General features: G+C 42.6%; 3 protein-coding genes and 1 pseudogene across 3 annotated transcripts; all 4 read right to left on the bottom strand.

Annotated features, from left to right (window-relative positions):
• Nucleotides 1-917: 917 nt before the first annotated feature.
• Nucleotides 918-1,883, bottom strand: LOC111792850 (uncharacterized). The gene has a single exon (XM_023674451.2). The coding sequence runs from the start codon at nt 1,881-1,883 to the stop codon at nt 1,032-1,034; it is 852 nt and encodes a 283-aa protein (XP_023530219.2). The 3' UTR covers nt 918-1,031.
• A 2,880-nt stretch (nt 1,884-4,763) lies between these two features.
• LOC111792909 (uncharacterized) lies at nt 4,764-6,273 on the bottom strand (annotated as a pseudogene).
• Nucleotides 6,274-7,419: 1,146 nt separating this feature from the next.
• LOC111792910 (uncharacterized) lies at nt 7,420-8,387 on the bottom strand. The gene has a single exon (XM_023674535.2). The coding sequence runs from the start codon at nt 8,243-8,245 to the stop codon at nt 7,442-7,444; it is 804 nt and encodes a 267-aa protein (XP_023530303.2). The 5' UTR covers nt 8,246-8,387; the 3' UTR covers nt 7,420-7,441.
• Nucleotides 8,388-11,381: 2,994 nt separating this feature from the next.
• Nucleotides 11,382-12,348, bottom strand: LOC111792911 (uncharacterized). Its single transcript, XM_023674536.2, has one exon. The coding sequence runs from the start codon at nt 12,257-12,259 to the stop codon at nt 11,420-11,422; it is 840 nt and encodes a 279-aa protein (XP_023530304.2). The 5' UTR covers nt 12,260-12,348; the 3' UTR covers nt 11,382-11,419.
• Between the last annotated feature and the right edge of the window lie 2,021 nt (nt 12,349-14,369).

Here is a 14,369-nt window from a genome sequence, read left to right as displayed (position 1 = left end):
ATAAACCCATGATCAACCCCTTAATTACCGATGTGGGACTCCTCTTCCAACAATCCTCCCGTCGAACAAAGTGCACCATAGAGCCTTCCCTAAGGCCTATGGAGCCCTCGAACAACCTCCCCTTAATCGAGACTCGACTCCTTCTCTGGAGCCCTCGAACAAAATACACCCTTTGTTCGACACTTGAGTCGCTTTTGACTACACCTTCGAGGCTCACCACTTCTTTGTTCGAAATTTGAGGATTCTATTGACATGACTAAGTTAAGGGCATGACTCTGATACCATGTTAGGAATCACGAGCCTCCACAATGGTTTGATATTGTCCACTCTGAGCATAAGCTCTCGTGGCTTTGTTTTTTGTTTCCCCAAAAGGCCTCGTACCCATGGAGATGTATTCCTTACTTATAAACCCATGATCAACCCCTTAATTATCCATGTGGGACTCCTATTCCAACCATCCTCCCCTCAAACAAAGTGTACCATAGAGCCTTCCCTGAGGCCTATGGAGCCCTCGACAGTCTCCCTTTAATCGAGGCTCAACTCCTTCTCTAGAGCTCTCGAACAAAGTATCCCCCTTGTTCGACACTTGAGTCACTTTTAACTACACCTTCGAGGCTCACAACTTCTGTGTTCGACCTTTGAGGATTCTATTAACATGGCTAAGTTAAGGGCATGATTCTGATACCATGTTAGGAAAATCACGAACCTTCATAATGGTATGATATTGTCCACTTTGAGCACGAACTCTCATGGTTCAAAAGGCCTCATACCAATGAAGATGGTATTCTTTACTTATAAACTCATGACCAACCCCTTAAGTAACCAACGTAGGACTGTGTTTGTATTATCGACAATATCAACCATACTAATATTGCAAGAAGTTAGTCAAGAAGATGATATTGAATTCACCAATCATGGTTAGCAATGCGAAAAAGATGTATGAAGTGTATTTGTATCTATTATATATGTACTCTGGTGTTTACATTTGACAAAAATGGATTCCTATGAGCCTACTCTCTAAGTTTTCATCCTTAGAAATTAAGGATGTTAAGAAAGGAGACTCGATTCTTGATAAGATGTCGATATAGACTCTCGAGATCTTGTTCGAGGTCATGAATACACGACTCCAACTTCCTCAACGAGTTTTGTGCATCCTTAACTTGCACAAGGACATCAGATTTCTGATTGATGATTGAATACAATGCAGCATCAACCACCTCGACTTCGTTTCGATTTGCACCGACGTCTTTGGAAGCAACTCTCTTAGGATGCATCAACTTGGAAACCAAAGACCATCTGCTCATCTTTGATGACAACTTCTGTCCTGCTATGAAGGACAAGAAGGATCCAATGCTATTATATGTGACGACTTCTGCGTCGTTTAATAAACGAACAATTTCCGAACTCTCATCGCCATTTTCGTAACTTGTTCGTTCCATTCCTTTCAAGACCTTGTGGATTGCCTTGTTCATCATCTTCCTTGAGTTCAAATACTTTAGAATATCAACTTCAATGTCATCTCCTCTTGTTCTGCGCAGAGCTGACTCAAGTTCATGTGCACATTCTTTCATTTGTGATAGCACATCCTTAGCCAAAGAGCACACATCCAAGAGCTTGATAGAGCCTTCTAGCAAGTCATCAACTGATTTGTTATCAACAAGAGCTTGATGGGTGGATGGCAAACAGAGCAACTTATCAATAGAATCATGTAAATCATGAAGGCCATCAAGCTTTTGACTCAAAGAAGATGAAGAAATGGCTTCAGAGGCCTTTAATCTGCAGAGATGTTCTTCAACTTGATCCAAAACTGGATTCGGCTTTTGGGGCAAACTGTTAGAGCGGATGTGGAATGATTTCTTTGGGTTTGCAGCAAAGGAATCCATTTTCAAGTTGAGTTCATATTTTGGGCTTCATAAGACTATTATTTATATAACTTGGTTGAGAGAGACGAGGAATCTCAGCTCATCTTATCTCCATCATTATTGATGCTAATTTCAGCTATGTCTGTGATTTGCCAAGCTTTCAAGACATTGTTTAAGCAAGCATCTTTGTGGAGTGGCATCAGTTTTGTCGGGTCATCTTGGAAATGCTGATCTGGGTCTGCTTCTGTTGAGGACAAGCTTGTGGCTTTGCACATGCAAAGGTTTAGTTTAAGAGATATCATGGCGATGTTCATGATGTGTTTCTCAATAGATTGTCGAGCAATTTGTAAATTATGAGGCACACGAGTGCTGTTGACAGAGTGTTAGTGCACGGGGTAAAATTGCTGGATTCTTCTTTGCTGCAGGGAACAACTTTTAAACATGGTTACGTGAGATCCCACGTCAGTTGGAGAGAGAGGAAAATGAAGCATTCTTTATAATAGTGTGGAAATCTCTCCCTAATAGACGCGTTTTATAAATCGTGAGGATGACAGCGATACGTAACGAGCCAAAGCAGACAATATCTGCTATTGGTGGGTTTGGGCTGTTACAAATGGTATAAGAGCCAAATACCGGGCAGTGTGTCAGCGAGGACGTTGGGCCCCTAAAGAGGGTGGATTTTGAGATCCCATATCAGTTGGAGGGCAGAACAAAACATTTCTTATAATGGTGTGGAAACCTCTCCCTAATAGACACGTTTTAAAAACCGAGAGACTGACGACGATACGTAATGGGCCAAAGCAGACAATATCTGCTAGTGATGGGTTTGAGCTGTTACAAATAGTATCAGAACCAAACAGCGGGCAGTGTGCCAGCGAGGACGCTAGGCCCTCAAAGGGGGGTGGATTGTGAGATCCCACATCGATTAGAGAAGGGAACAAAGCATTCCTTATAATAGTGTGGAAACTTCTCCCTAATAGACGCGTTTTAAAAACTGTGAGGCTGACGACGATACGTAACGGGTTAAAGCAGACAATATCTGCTAGTGGTGGGTTTGGGCTGTTACAAATGGTATTAGAGCCAAACACCGAGTGGTGTGCCAGCAAGGACATTGGGCCTCCAAGGGAGGTGCATTATGAGATCCCACGTCAGTTGGAGAGGGGAAAAAAAGCATTCCTTATAATGGTGTGGAAACCTCTCCCTAATAGATGCGTTTTAAAAAATCGTGAGGCTGACGGTGATACGTAACAGGCCAAAGTGGACAATATCTACTAGTGGTGGGTTTAGGCTGTTACAAATGGTATCAGAGCCAAACACTGGCAGTGTGCCAGCGAGGACGCTGGGCCCTCAAGGGGTAGACTGTGAGATCCCATATCAGTTGGAGAGCGGAACAAAACATTTCTTATAATGGTGTGGAAACTTCTCCCTAATAGACGCGTTTTAAAAACCATGAGGCTGACAGCGATACGTAACGGGACAAAGCGGACAATATCTACTAGTGGTGGGTTTGAGCCGTTACAAATGGTATCAAAGCCGAACACCGGGCAGTGTGCCAGCGAGGACGTTGGGCCCTCAAGGGGGGTGGATTGTGAGATCCCACATCGGTTGGAGAGAGAAACGAAGCATTCCTTATAATGGTGTGGAAACCTCTTCCTAATAGATGCGTTTTAAAAATCGTGAGACTGACGGCGTTATATAACGGGTCACAGCAGACAATATTTGCTAGCGGTAGGTTTTGACTATTCTTCCATCGGTTAAAATAGATGTCCTCATTTACCTTATTCATGCAATTCTTTGATCAAGCGGTTAAAAATGGTGCTTATTGTGTAAATGTGGCAAGATCCGCCATGATCGTTTAAGATAACTTTCATTAGCAGGAAATTGTTCTGCTTTACTATAATATACATAATTGAGCAAATTGGCTCTTAGTTTAAAGGCAACCTACCATGTGATTCTCAAGCTTATTGCCATTACTGGGGCAATTGGAATCTTTGACAGCAATGCTAATCTAGATACTGAGCTTATCAGGAAACCATGGTTGGGAAATTGTAACCATCCAAGCCCACCGCTAGCCGATAATGTCCGTTTCGGCCTGTTACGTATCACCGTCAGCCTCACAATTTTAAAACACGTCTACTACGGATAGGTTTTTGCACCCTTATAAAGAATGCTTTGTTCCACTCTCCAACCGATGTGGAATCTCACAATTCATCCCCCTTTGGGGCCCGCGTTCTCACTGGCACTCGTTCCCCTCTTCAATTAACGTGAGATTTCACAATCCACCCTCTTCGAGACTCAGTGTCCTCGCTAGCACACCGCTTAGTGCCTAACTTTGATACCATTTGTAACAACTCAAGCCCATCGCTAGTAGATATTGTCCGTTTCGGCCCGTTACGTATCATCGTCAGTCTCACGATTTTAAAACGCGTCTGCTAGGGAGAGATTTCCACACCCTTATAAAGAATGTTTCGTTTCCCTCCCTAACCAATCTGGGATCTCACACTCCACTCCCCTTCAGGACCCAATGTCTTCGCTGACACTCGTTCCCCTCTCCAATCGATGTGGGATCTCACAATCCACTCTCCTTTGGAGCCCAGCGTCCTCGTTGGCACTTGTTCTCCTCTCCAATTGATATGGGATCTCACAATCCACTCCCTTCGAGGCTCAACGTCCTTGCTGACACTCGTTCCTCCCTCCAATCAATGTGGGATCTCACAGAAACAACCGTTCGAACAATAAACACACTTTTCTTTGGATTTCTACAGATCAAACTCTTTCAAATTCAAGTGTAAACTTCATCATAATAATAGAAAGTATATGTATATATATACAATTTGGTGTTTACATGTAGCAAAAATGAGCTCTCATGACATTGATCATGATACTATTATCTAAGCTCCATCCTTAGTGATTTAGGATATTGAGAAGGGAAACTCTATTTCTTATTAGATGCTTTTGTAGACTCTCAAGATCATCTTCAAGTTCTTGAATACACGACTCAAATTTCCTCAACGGGTCGTGCAAGTTGAACGATTTATCGGTCGTGTGGCTAGCAATTGCATATAGTATGGCATCCAACATGTCTACCTCATCTTCATCTTTGCAGGCAACTCTTTAGGGTTGTACCAGCTTGGAGACCAAAGACCAAGGACTCAACTTTGATATCAACTTTTGTCCTGCAATGAAGAACAATACTGATTCAACAGTACTATATGTCACTGCTGAATTTTCCTCACATTGCTTAGAACACTTCCTTTTGATTCCCTTCAATGCCTTGTGAATTGTTTTCTTTATCAACTTCCTAGAACTCGAGCTCTTTCGAAGCTCGTTAGCGATAACCGATTCACCTCTTCTTCGACGTAAAACTGATTCAAGTTCACGTACGCATTCTTTTGTCTGCAACAGTGCATCTTTAGCCACATCATCAACCCCTTTGTTATGTGATAACCCACATTGGTTGGAGAGGAGAACGAAATACCTTTTATAAGAGCGTAGAAACCTTTCCCTAGTAGACGCGTTCAAAAACCTTGAGAGGAAGCCTGATAGAAAAAGTCTAAAGAGGACAATATCTGCTAGCAGTGGGCTTAGGCAGTTACAAATGGTATCAAAGCCAGACACCGAGCGATGTGCTAGTGAGGAGGCTGTTCCCCGAAGGGGGGTAGACAAGAGGCGGTGTGCCAATAAGGACTCTGGGCTCTGAAGGAGGGTGGATTGTGATACCCCACATTGGTTGGGGAGGAGAACGAAACACCCTTTATAAGGGTGTGGAAACCTTTCCTTAGCAGACACGTTCAAAAACCTTGAGAGGAAGCCTGAAAGGGAAAGCCCAAAGAGGACAATATCTGCTAGCGGTGGGCTTGGGCCATTACATGTTATCTCTCTCGCGGACGAGTTTGTTGAGTGCATGGTAGAAGAAGTAGCTCATCAATGCAACCGTGCAAATCTTGGTTCTTTCTCTCTTGGAGAAGCCAAAAGGGTAGCTAATGACCTTCAAAAAAGTTGAACAGCTTCAATATAACAACTGGGGCTGGAGAGACACAAGGAATCTGGATCTAAACATTATTGCAGCAATGTTTTGGCAATGTCTCCTATCCTTTGAGCTTTCAATGCATAAACTAAACGTATTAACGTGTTCGAATTGCAGGAGAATCTTTCTATTAGACAAGATTGGATCGGATACGTGTCGGGCGATGTTTGTGATATGTTAATCGATCACCGGGTTGTTAGCTCATTGTTTATATACTTAATCCTTCAATGTGTTCATATAACCTGCAACTAGTTCATATTAAAAAGCCAACAAGTGCTGTTGACAGAGTTGGTATCAGACACCAAGGAAATGTGTCTTGGATATCATTGATCTCACCTCAATGGATATCATTGTATCCTCACATTCTGGCTGAATGATGTCCATTTTAAAACTTGTTCTATCTTGTAAACTTCCTCCATTCTCAACTAGGCAGAACTTTCTTCCACTTGTAAGCATTGCAATCCCTGGTATGCTGCCATCTTCTAGCTCTCATGCTTATGTTCTAAAAAATGAACAAGTGAATTGTCTCTTGAATTCATACTTTGATTGACATAACTCGTTGGTGTGAGATCCCACATCAGTTGGAGAAGGGAACGAAGCATTCCTTATAAGGGTGTGGAAACGTCTCCCTAGTAGATGCGTTTTAAAATCGTGAGGCTGACGGCGATACATAACGAGCCAAAGTGGATAACATCTGCTAGCGGTAGGCTTGAGTTGTTAAAAATGGTATCAGAGCCAGTCACTGAGTGGTGTGATAGTGAGGGCGCTAGGCCTCAAGTGGGGTGGATTGTGAGATCCCACATCAGTTGGAGAGGAGAACGAAACATTCCTTATAAGGGTGTGGAAACCTCTCCCTAGTAGACGCGTTTTAAAACCATGAGGCTAACAGCAATACGTAACGGGCCAAAGCAGACAATATCTACTAGTGGTAGGTTTGGGCTGTTACAAATGATATCAGAGTCAATCATCGGGCGGTGTGCCAGCGAGAACGCTAGGCCCCCCAAAGGGGTGGATTGTGAGATCCCACATCAGTTGGAAAGGGGAACAAAACATTCCCTATAAGGGTGTGGAAAGCTCTCCCTAGTAGACGCGTTTTAAAATCACGCGTTTTACAAAATATTCCCAATACATAATGGGCCAAAGTAGACAATATTTACTAACAGTGGGTTTGGGCCGTTACAAATGGTATCAGAGCCAATCATCAGGCGGCCTGCCAGCAAGGACGCTAGGACCCCAAGGGGGTGGATTGTGAGACCCCACATCACTTGGAGAGGAGAACGAAGCATTCCTTATAAGGATATGAAAACCTCTCCCTAGTAGACGCGTTTTAAAACTGCAAGGCTGACGACAATACATAACAAGCCAAAACAGACAATATATACTAGCGGTGGGCTTGGGCTTGGGCTGTTACAAATAAAGAGGTGATTATTGTGCTAGATAGGACTAAGACCATTATAATTCTGCATAACTTCACTTACACAGAGCATTTTAGTTGATAATTAAACAAATATACAACATGTTCTATATGGTTTTGTTCAACACTTCTCAAAATTTAGTAGTTGAAGATGTTAAGAAGAGACACTCTTGTTTTGATTATGAACCTATAAAGACCCTCAAGTTCTTCTTCAACTTCCTTAATGCTTTCCCCACACTCCCTCACCAAGTTCTGCATATCTTCAACCTCTGTTTGGTGATTGCTAATTGAACTTAATATCAAGTCCAATCTTTGTATTACACTTATGTTTGTTTCTTCGCTTATGCATGCTACTCTTTTGGGTTGAACAAGCTTGGAAAATGAAGCCCAGCAACTCCATTTTGATATCAACTTTGTTCCTGCTATGAAGAACAATAACAACTCTATACTATGGTATGTCATTGCTTCAACCTCTTTAATCAAGTTCACAATGGTTGAACTTCCATGATCTTTGTAGAAATGTTTGCCTTCCATTCCCTTCAAGGCTTTATGGATTGTTTTCTTTATCAACTTCCTTGACTTCTGAAGTGAACTAGAGCTACAAACGTCACCTCGCCTTCGACGCAAAATCGACTCGAGCTCACGAGTACATTCCATGGTTTGCAACAAGCCGTTCTTAGCCGTATCGCACAAGTCGAGCAGCTCGAGAGATCCTTCTAGTAAGTCATCCAACACTTCCTTATCACTCCCTTGAGTTAAAGCTTGTTGGGAGTGAGGCAAAAGAAGCATTTTATCAACATAATCATATAAAACTTGAAGGGCACCAAGCCTATGGCATAGTAAAGAAGATGTGGCTTCAGAATCCCTGAATTTGCTCAATTGCTCGTTAACTTTGTTGATGATTTGGTGTGAGTTTCTTGAGTTCATAGCTGCAGCATCCATGTGATATCTCACGTTGGTTGGGGAGGAGAACGAAACACCCTTTATAAAGGTGTGGAAACCTTTTCCTAGCAAACGCGTTTTAAAGCCTTGAGGGGAAGCCCGAAATCTGGTAGCGGTGTGCTTAGACCGTTACAATCCATCTTACAAATAAGTCTAAGCAATTTCAATTTGGATTCATGTTTTGGCAATGATGATAGTATATATAAAAGGGTTGAAGACATATGGGGAAGCTCAAGCTCATGTTCATCACCGTGTCAGCTATGTCCAAGCAATGTCTCCCTCCAACCAGGTTCCTACTCACTGGCATCCATTGTTTTTCTTTATCTATAACCACACGAATGCATCTTATTTAACTATAGACCTTTTTTTTTTTAATATGATAGTGTTTGATAGCTCTATTAGTTTCTTTCATGCAATCATGACAGTCTGTCATATGCATGAAAGCGACGTACCCACAGACAAGCGCGTATACGTAAACGATACACGTACACATATATGAAGAATTAAATATGGTTTTATTAAATTCACATTTTCTCTCCTCTTTGGTCGAGCTAACTTTTTTTTGTTCCCTGATTCAAGTTTTTTGTGAGATCTTATATTGGTTGGAGAGGGAAACGAAGTGTTCCTTATAATATAAGGGCGTGGAAATCTCTCCTTAGTAGACACGTTTTAGCATTGTGAGGCTGTCGGCGATACGTAACGGGCCAAAACGAATAATATATGCTAGCAGTTGGCTTGGATTGTTACAAATGGTATCTAGGTTAGACAACAGGTCTGCCAGAGAGGACGCTGGGCCCCAAGGGGTGGATTGTGAGATCCTACATTGGTTGGAGAGGGGAACGAAACATTTCTTACAAAGGTGTAGAAAACTCTGCCTAGTAGATGCAATTTAAAACTGTGAGATTGATGGCGATACGTAACAGGCCAAAGCGGACAATATATACTAGTGGTGGGCTTGGGCTGCTACAAATGGTTGGAGAGGGGTGGATTGTGAGGTCACACATCGGTTGGAGAGGGGAACAAAACATTCCTTATAAGGGTGTGGAAACCTCTCCCTAGTAGACGCGTTTTAGAACTGTGAGACTAACAGCGTCACGTAACGGGTCAATGCGGATAATATCTGGTAGTGGTAGTCTCGGGCTGTTACATGCTTTTTAAGAGGAAACCCTTGATAGAACACAGTTTGTCCAAGCAATGTTTCATGATCATCAGTCTCATCCAACATTCCAACTCATAAACTAGTTTAACAAGTTTTGGTTCAGACAAGTAGGTTGCTCCGAACCTGCACACGTACGAGAAGCTCGAGGAGTCTTCTTCCTTCATTATCACATCATATTTTAGCCCTTTTCATGCCGTACCTCCAATGACACCATTGTGCATGCTGCAGGGTAAACTCCCCTTATGGCATGATTATATTTGTCAGATATTGTCCGCTTTGGCCCACGGTTTTAAATTTTGTTTGCTAGTGAGAGGTTTCCACGCTCTTATAAGGAATGCTTCGTTCCCCTCTCCAACCACCTCACAATCCACCCCCCTTGGGGACCCAGCGTCTTCGCTCGCCCACCACCCAGAACCTGACTCTGATACCATTTGTAATAGCTCAAGCCCACCGCTAGTAGATATTATCTACTTTGGTCCGTTACGTATTGCTGTCGGTCTCACGGTTTTAAAACACATCTATTAGGGAGAGGTTTCCACACCCTTATAAGGAGTGTTTCATTTCCCTCTCCAACCGATGTAGGACCTGATAGAAAATTATTAAATCAAGGGGCCATGAAGGTTAGAGACAATTTGCACACAATTATTGCTTTGAGGCATATAAAGTTAGTCTACCATGCGAATCTTTCATGCCACTATTGAGACAATTAGAATATCATTAGCTGGCAATAGTGCAAATTGAAGGTACTTAATTTCCAACCTTAGTTGACCATTCAAAAGATTATTGCACCAGAACTTAAGCCATAGGAAAAAGCTACTCGATGATCACTAAGGATAACCGGAGAGGTCTGACTTCTCTCGTGTAACAGTCCAAGCTCACTACTAGCAGATATTGTTCGCTTTGGCCCTGTTACAAATGGTATCAGAGCCAGACTCCGGGCGGTGTGTCAGTGAGGACGCTGGGCCCCAAAAGGAGGTGGATTGTGAAATCCCACGTCGGTTGGAGAGGAGAACGAAACATTCCTTATAAGAGTGTGGAAATCTCTTCCTAGTAGATGCGTTTTAAAACTTTGAGGGGAAGTTCTTTAGAGCCCAACGTCCTTGTTGGCACAACGTCTGATGTTCACCCCCTTTGGGGCTCAGCGTCCTCGTTAGCACACCGTTTGGGTCTGGCTCTAATACTATTTGGAACAACCCAAGTCCACCACTAGCAAATATTGTGCTCGGTAGGAATTCTCTTTCGGGCTTCCTTCAAGGTTTTTAAAACGTGTATACTAGGGAGAGGTTTCCCCACCCTTATAAAGAAAGTTTTATTCCCCTCTCCAACCGACGTGGGATCTCTCACACAGGCTCTTCTGGCTAAAAAGACTAAATAAATTTACATGACAACCCAAGAGCCTAAATCATTCAATGGCTCTAAAGGTCAGCAGCTCTGTTCCTTCATTTATGCTTGTTCTTACCCTTGGATTAGCAAACTGTTCCTTATGGGATGTTGAACAAGAAAATGATTGCAGTTTCAAATGCCATAAAAGTGATTGATTATTGCTACTCCTTTAAATTGTGGAGGAGAAATGGACAAAAGTCGGATTTTAGCTGTGAGAGGAGAACGAAGCATTCCTTATAAGAGTGTGGAAACCTCTCCCTAGTAGACGTGTTTTAAAAACCTTGAGAGGAAACCCGAAAGGAAAAGCGCAAAGAGAAAAATATCTACTAGCTGTGGGCTTAGGCTGTTACAAATGGTATCATAGCCAGCCACTGGGCGGTGTACCAGCGAGGACGTTGGACCCTCAAGAGGGGTGGATTGTGAGATCTCACATCGGTTGGAGAGGGGGACGAAACATGCCTTATAAACGTATGGAAACCTCTCTCTAATAGACACGTTTTGAAAACCTTAAAGAGAAGCCCGAAAGGGAAAGCTCAAAGAGAACAATCAGGGTTGCAAAAGGCTATCATTAAACAAAAATAGAGTATTGTATGTATACATCTATGCATATTCATTCAAACACTTTTCAAAATTTAGTGGTTGAAGATGTTGAGAAGGGACACTCTTGTTTTGATTATGAGCCTATAAAGTCCCTCAAGTTTTTCTTCAACTTCCTTAATGCTTTCTCCACATTGCCTCAACAAGTGCTGCATATCTTCAACCTCAGTTTGGTGATTGGTAATTGAACTTAATATCAAGTCCAATCTTTCTATTACACTTATGTTTGTTCCTTCGCTTATGCATGCTACTCTTTTGGGTTGAACAAGCTTGGAAAATGAAGCCCAGCAGCTCCATTTTGATACCAACTTGGGTCCTGCTATGAAGAACAGTAAGGCTTCTATGCAGTGGTATGTGACTGCTTCCACCTCTTTTATCTGCCTGACAATACTCAAACTTCCATGATCTTTGTTGGGTGCTTTGCTTTCCATTCCCTTCAAGACTTTGTGGATTGATTTCTTTACCATCTTCCTAGAACTTAAACACTTCTTCAATGAACTAGAAGCACCAATATTATCGCTTCGTCTTCGACGAAAAATCGACGCTAACTCATGTGTGCACTCCCTGGTTTGCAACAGGGCATTCTTGGCTATGTCACACAAGTCCAGCAGCCTAAGAGATCCCTCTTGCAAGTCATCTAACACTTCCTTGACCAGAGCTTGTTGGGAGAGAGGCAAAAGAAGCAGCTTATCGACCGAACCGTGCAAGTCTTGAAGGGCGTCGAGTCTGAGGCCTAGAGAAGAAGATGTGGCTTCTGAAGCTCTTAATCTGTTCAATTGTTCATCTACTTGGGTGAGGGCTGGGTGTGGATTTGTGGGAACACTCTTTGAACGAACGTGCTGTGAGTTTCTTGGGTTCATAGCTGAGGCAATCATCTTAGCAATAAGTCTAAGAAATTTCAATTTGGGTTCATGTTTTGGCTATGATGGTTGTATATATATGACAGGGTTGAAGAAACATGGGGTATCTCAATCTCATGTTCATCACTGTCGAAGCTATGTCCAAGCAATGTCTCCCGCCAACCAGGTTCTTACTCACTGGCATTCATTGTCCTTTCTCTATAACCACACGGATGCATCTTATATGCCTTTTTTTAATTTGATGTTGTTTGAAGGATCCATTAGTTTATTGCTATTTGCAAGAGACAGCCTTGTCTTATTCATGAAAGTCACAATGCTGATGCTGATATCAAGCCGCTAACAGATATTGTCCGCTTTAGCTCGTTATGTATTGACGTCTGCTTCACGGTTTTAAAACGCGTCTGTTAGGGAGAGGTTTCCACACCCTTACAAGGAATGTTCCGTTTCCTTCTCCAACCGATGTGGGATCTCACAACCACACCCTTGAGGGGCCTAGTGTCCTTTCTGGCACACCGTCTAGTGTCTGGCTCTGATACCATTTGTAACAATCCAAGCACACCGCTAATAGATATTGTCTGCTTTAGCTCGTTATATATTGACGTCAGCTTCACGGTTTTATAACGCGTCTGTTAGGGAAAGGTTTTCACACCCTTACAAGAAATATTTCGTTCCCCTCTCCAACTGACGTGGGATCTCACAATCCACCCCCTTGGGGCCTAGCGTCCTTGCTGCCACACTTTTCAGTGTCGGGCTCTGATACCATTTGTAACAGTCCAAGCATACCCCTAACAGATATTGTTCGCTTTAGCCTGTTATGTATCAACGTCATCTTCACGGTTCTAAAACGCATCTATTAGGGAGAGACTTCCACATCCAAGAAATGTTTCGTTCCCCTCTCCAACCAATGTGGGATATCACACTCTATCTATTTGAGCGATTATTTTGGCTTCTGAGACAAGAGAGACAATCATGCTTGCCTGGAGTAAGACAATGTCTTAAGAGTTTGTTGTACATTTGATTCATTAACTCAGATTCTGCCTTTTAAACAAATTTGTGAATGTTTAGGCCAAGTTACTCATACCTCGGCTACCCTCACGGGACAACTATTTAACCAAGGTTTTTTAACCTATCCTCCCTGTGAGATCCCACATCGATTGGGGAGGAGAATGAAACACCCTTTATAAGGGTGTGGAAACCTCTCCCGAGCAGACGCATTTTAAAAAACCTTGAAGGTAAGTCCGAAAGGAAAAGCTCAAATAGGACAATATCTGTTAACAGTGGGCTTGGGTCGTTACAGATGGTATCAGAGCCAGACACCGGGCGATGTGCTAGCGAGGAGGTTGTTCCTCAAAGGGGGGTAGACACAAGGTGCCATTAAGGATGCTGGCCCCGAAGGGGGGTGGATTTGGTGTGGGTCCCACATCAATTGGAGAAAGGAACGAGTGCCAGCAAGGACGCTGGGTCCTGAAGGGGAGTGGATTATGATATCTCACATTGGTTTGAGAGGAGAACGAAACACCCTTTATAAGGGTGTGGAAACTTCTCCCTAGTAGACGCGTTTTAAAAATCTTAAGGGTAAGCTCGAAAGGGAAAGTCCAAAGAGGACAATATCTGCTAGCGGTGGACTTGGGTCGGTTTTGTTTTTTCACTTACCCCAACACCACTAAATCAAATCGCGGTGGTTAGTTTCGATTTGGATCTTAGAAAACCATGGCAATGCTCAAGAAATGTTTCATGATCTTCAACCTCCACCAACATTCCAACTCATAATAAACTTGTTTAACATGTTTTAATTCAGACAAGAAGGTTCCTCCCCAAACACACACGAGGAAAACGTTCCAGGAACTTTCATATCCACGAGCAACTTCCTGCTATACAATGTCAAACCAGTTCATAAAATATGAAGCCCCACGAGGGAGTTTTGACAAAACTGTTCATGTGCAAGAGATTATCACCTTTAAATTATTAGTTAAGGCCAAACCCACATGTGCATTCATCAATTTCTTCAATATTTTAAGAAGGAATCAGATCACTTGCTTGATTATATTTGTATTAAAAACTACATATGCTGCATTGTTTATCAATCATTTCATGAATTGGGTATGGCTGAAGAGATGCCAAGATC

The sequence above is a fragment of the Cucurbita pepo genome, chromosome 4, assembly GCF_057944985.1.
Source record: "Cucurbita pepo subsp. pepo isolate OVF chromosome 4, ASM5794498v1, whole genome shotgun sequence".
NCBI lineage: Eukaryota > Viridiplantae > Streptophyta > Magnoliopsida > Cucurbitales > Cucurbitaceae > Cucurbita > Cucurbita pepo.
This window is presented reverse-complemented; position numbering and strand designations above follow the sequence as displayed.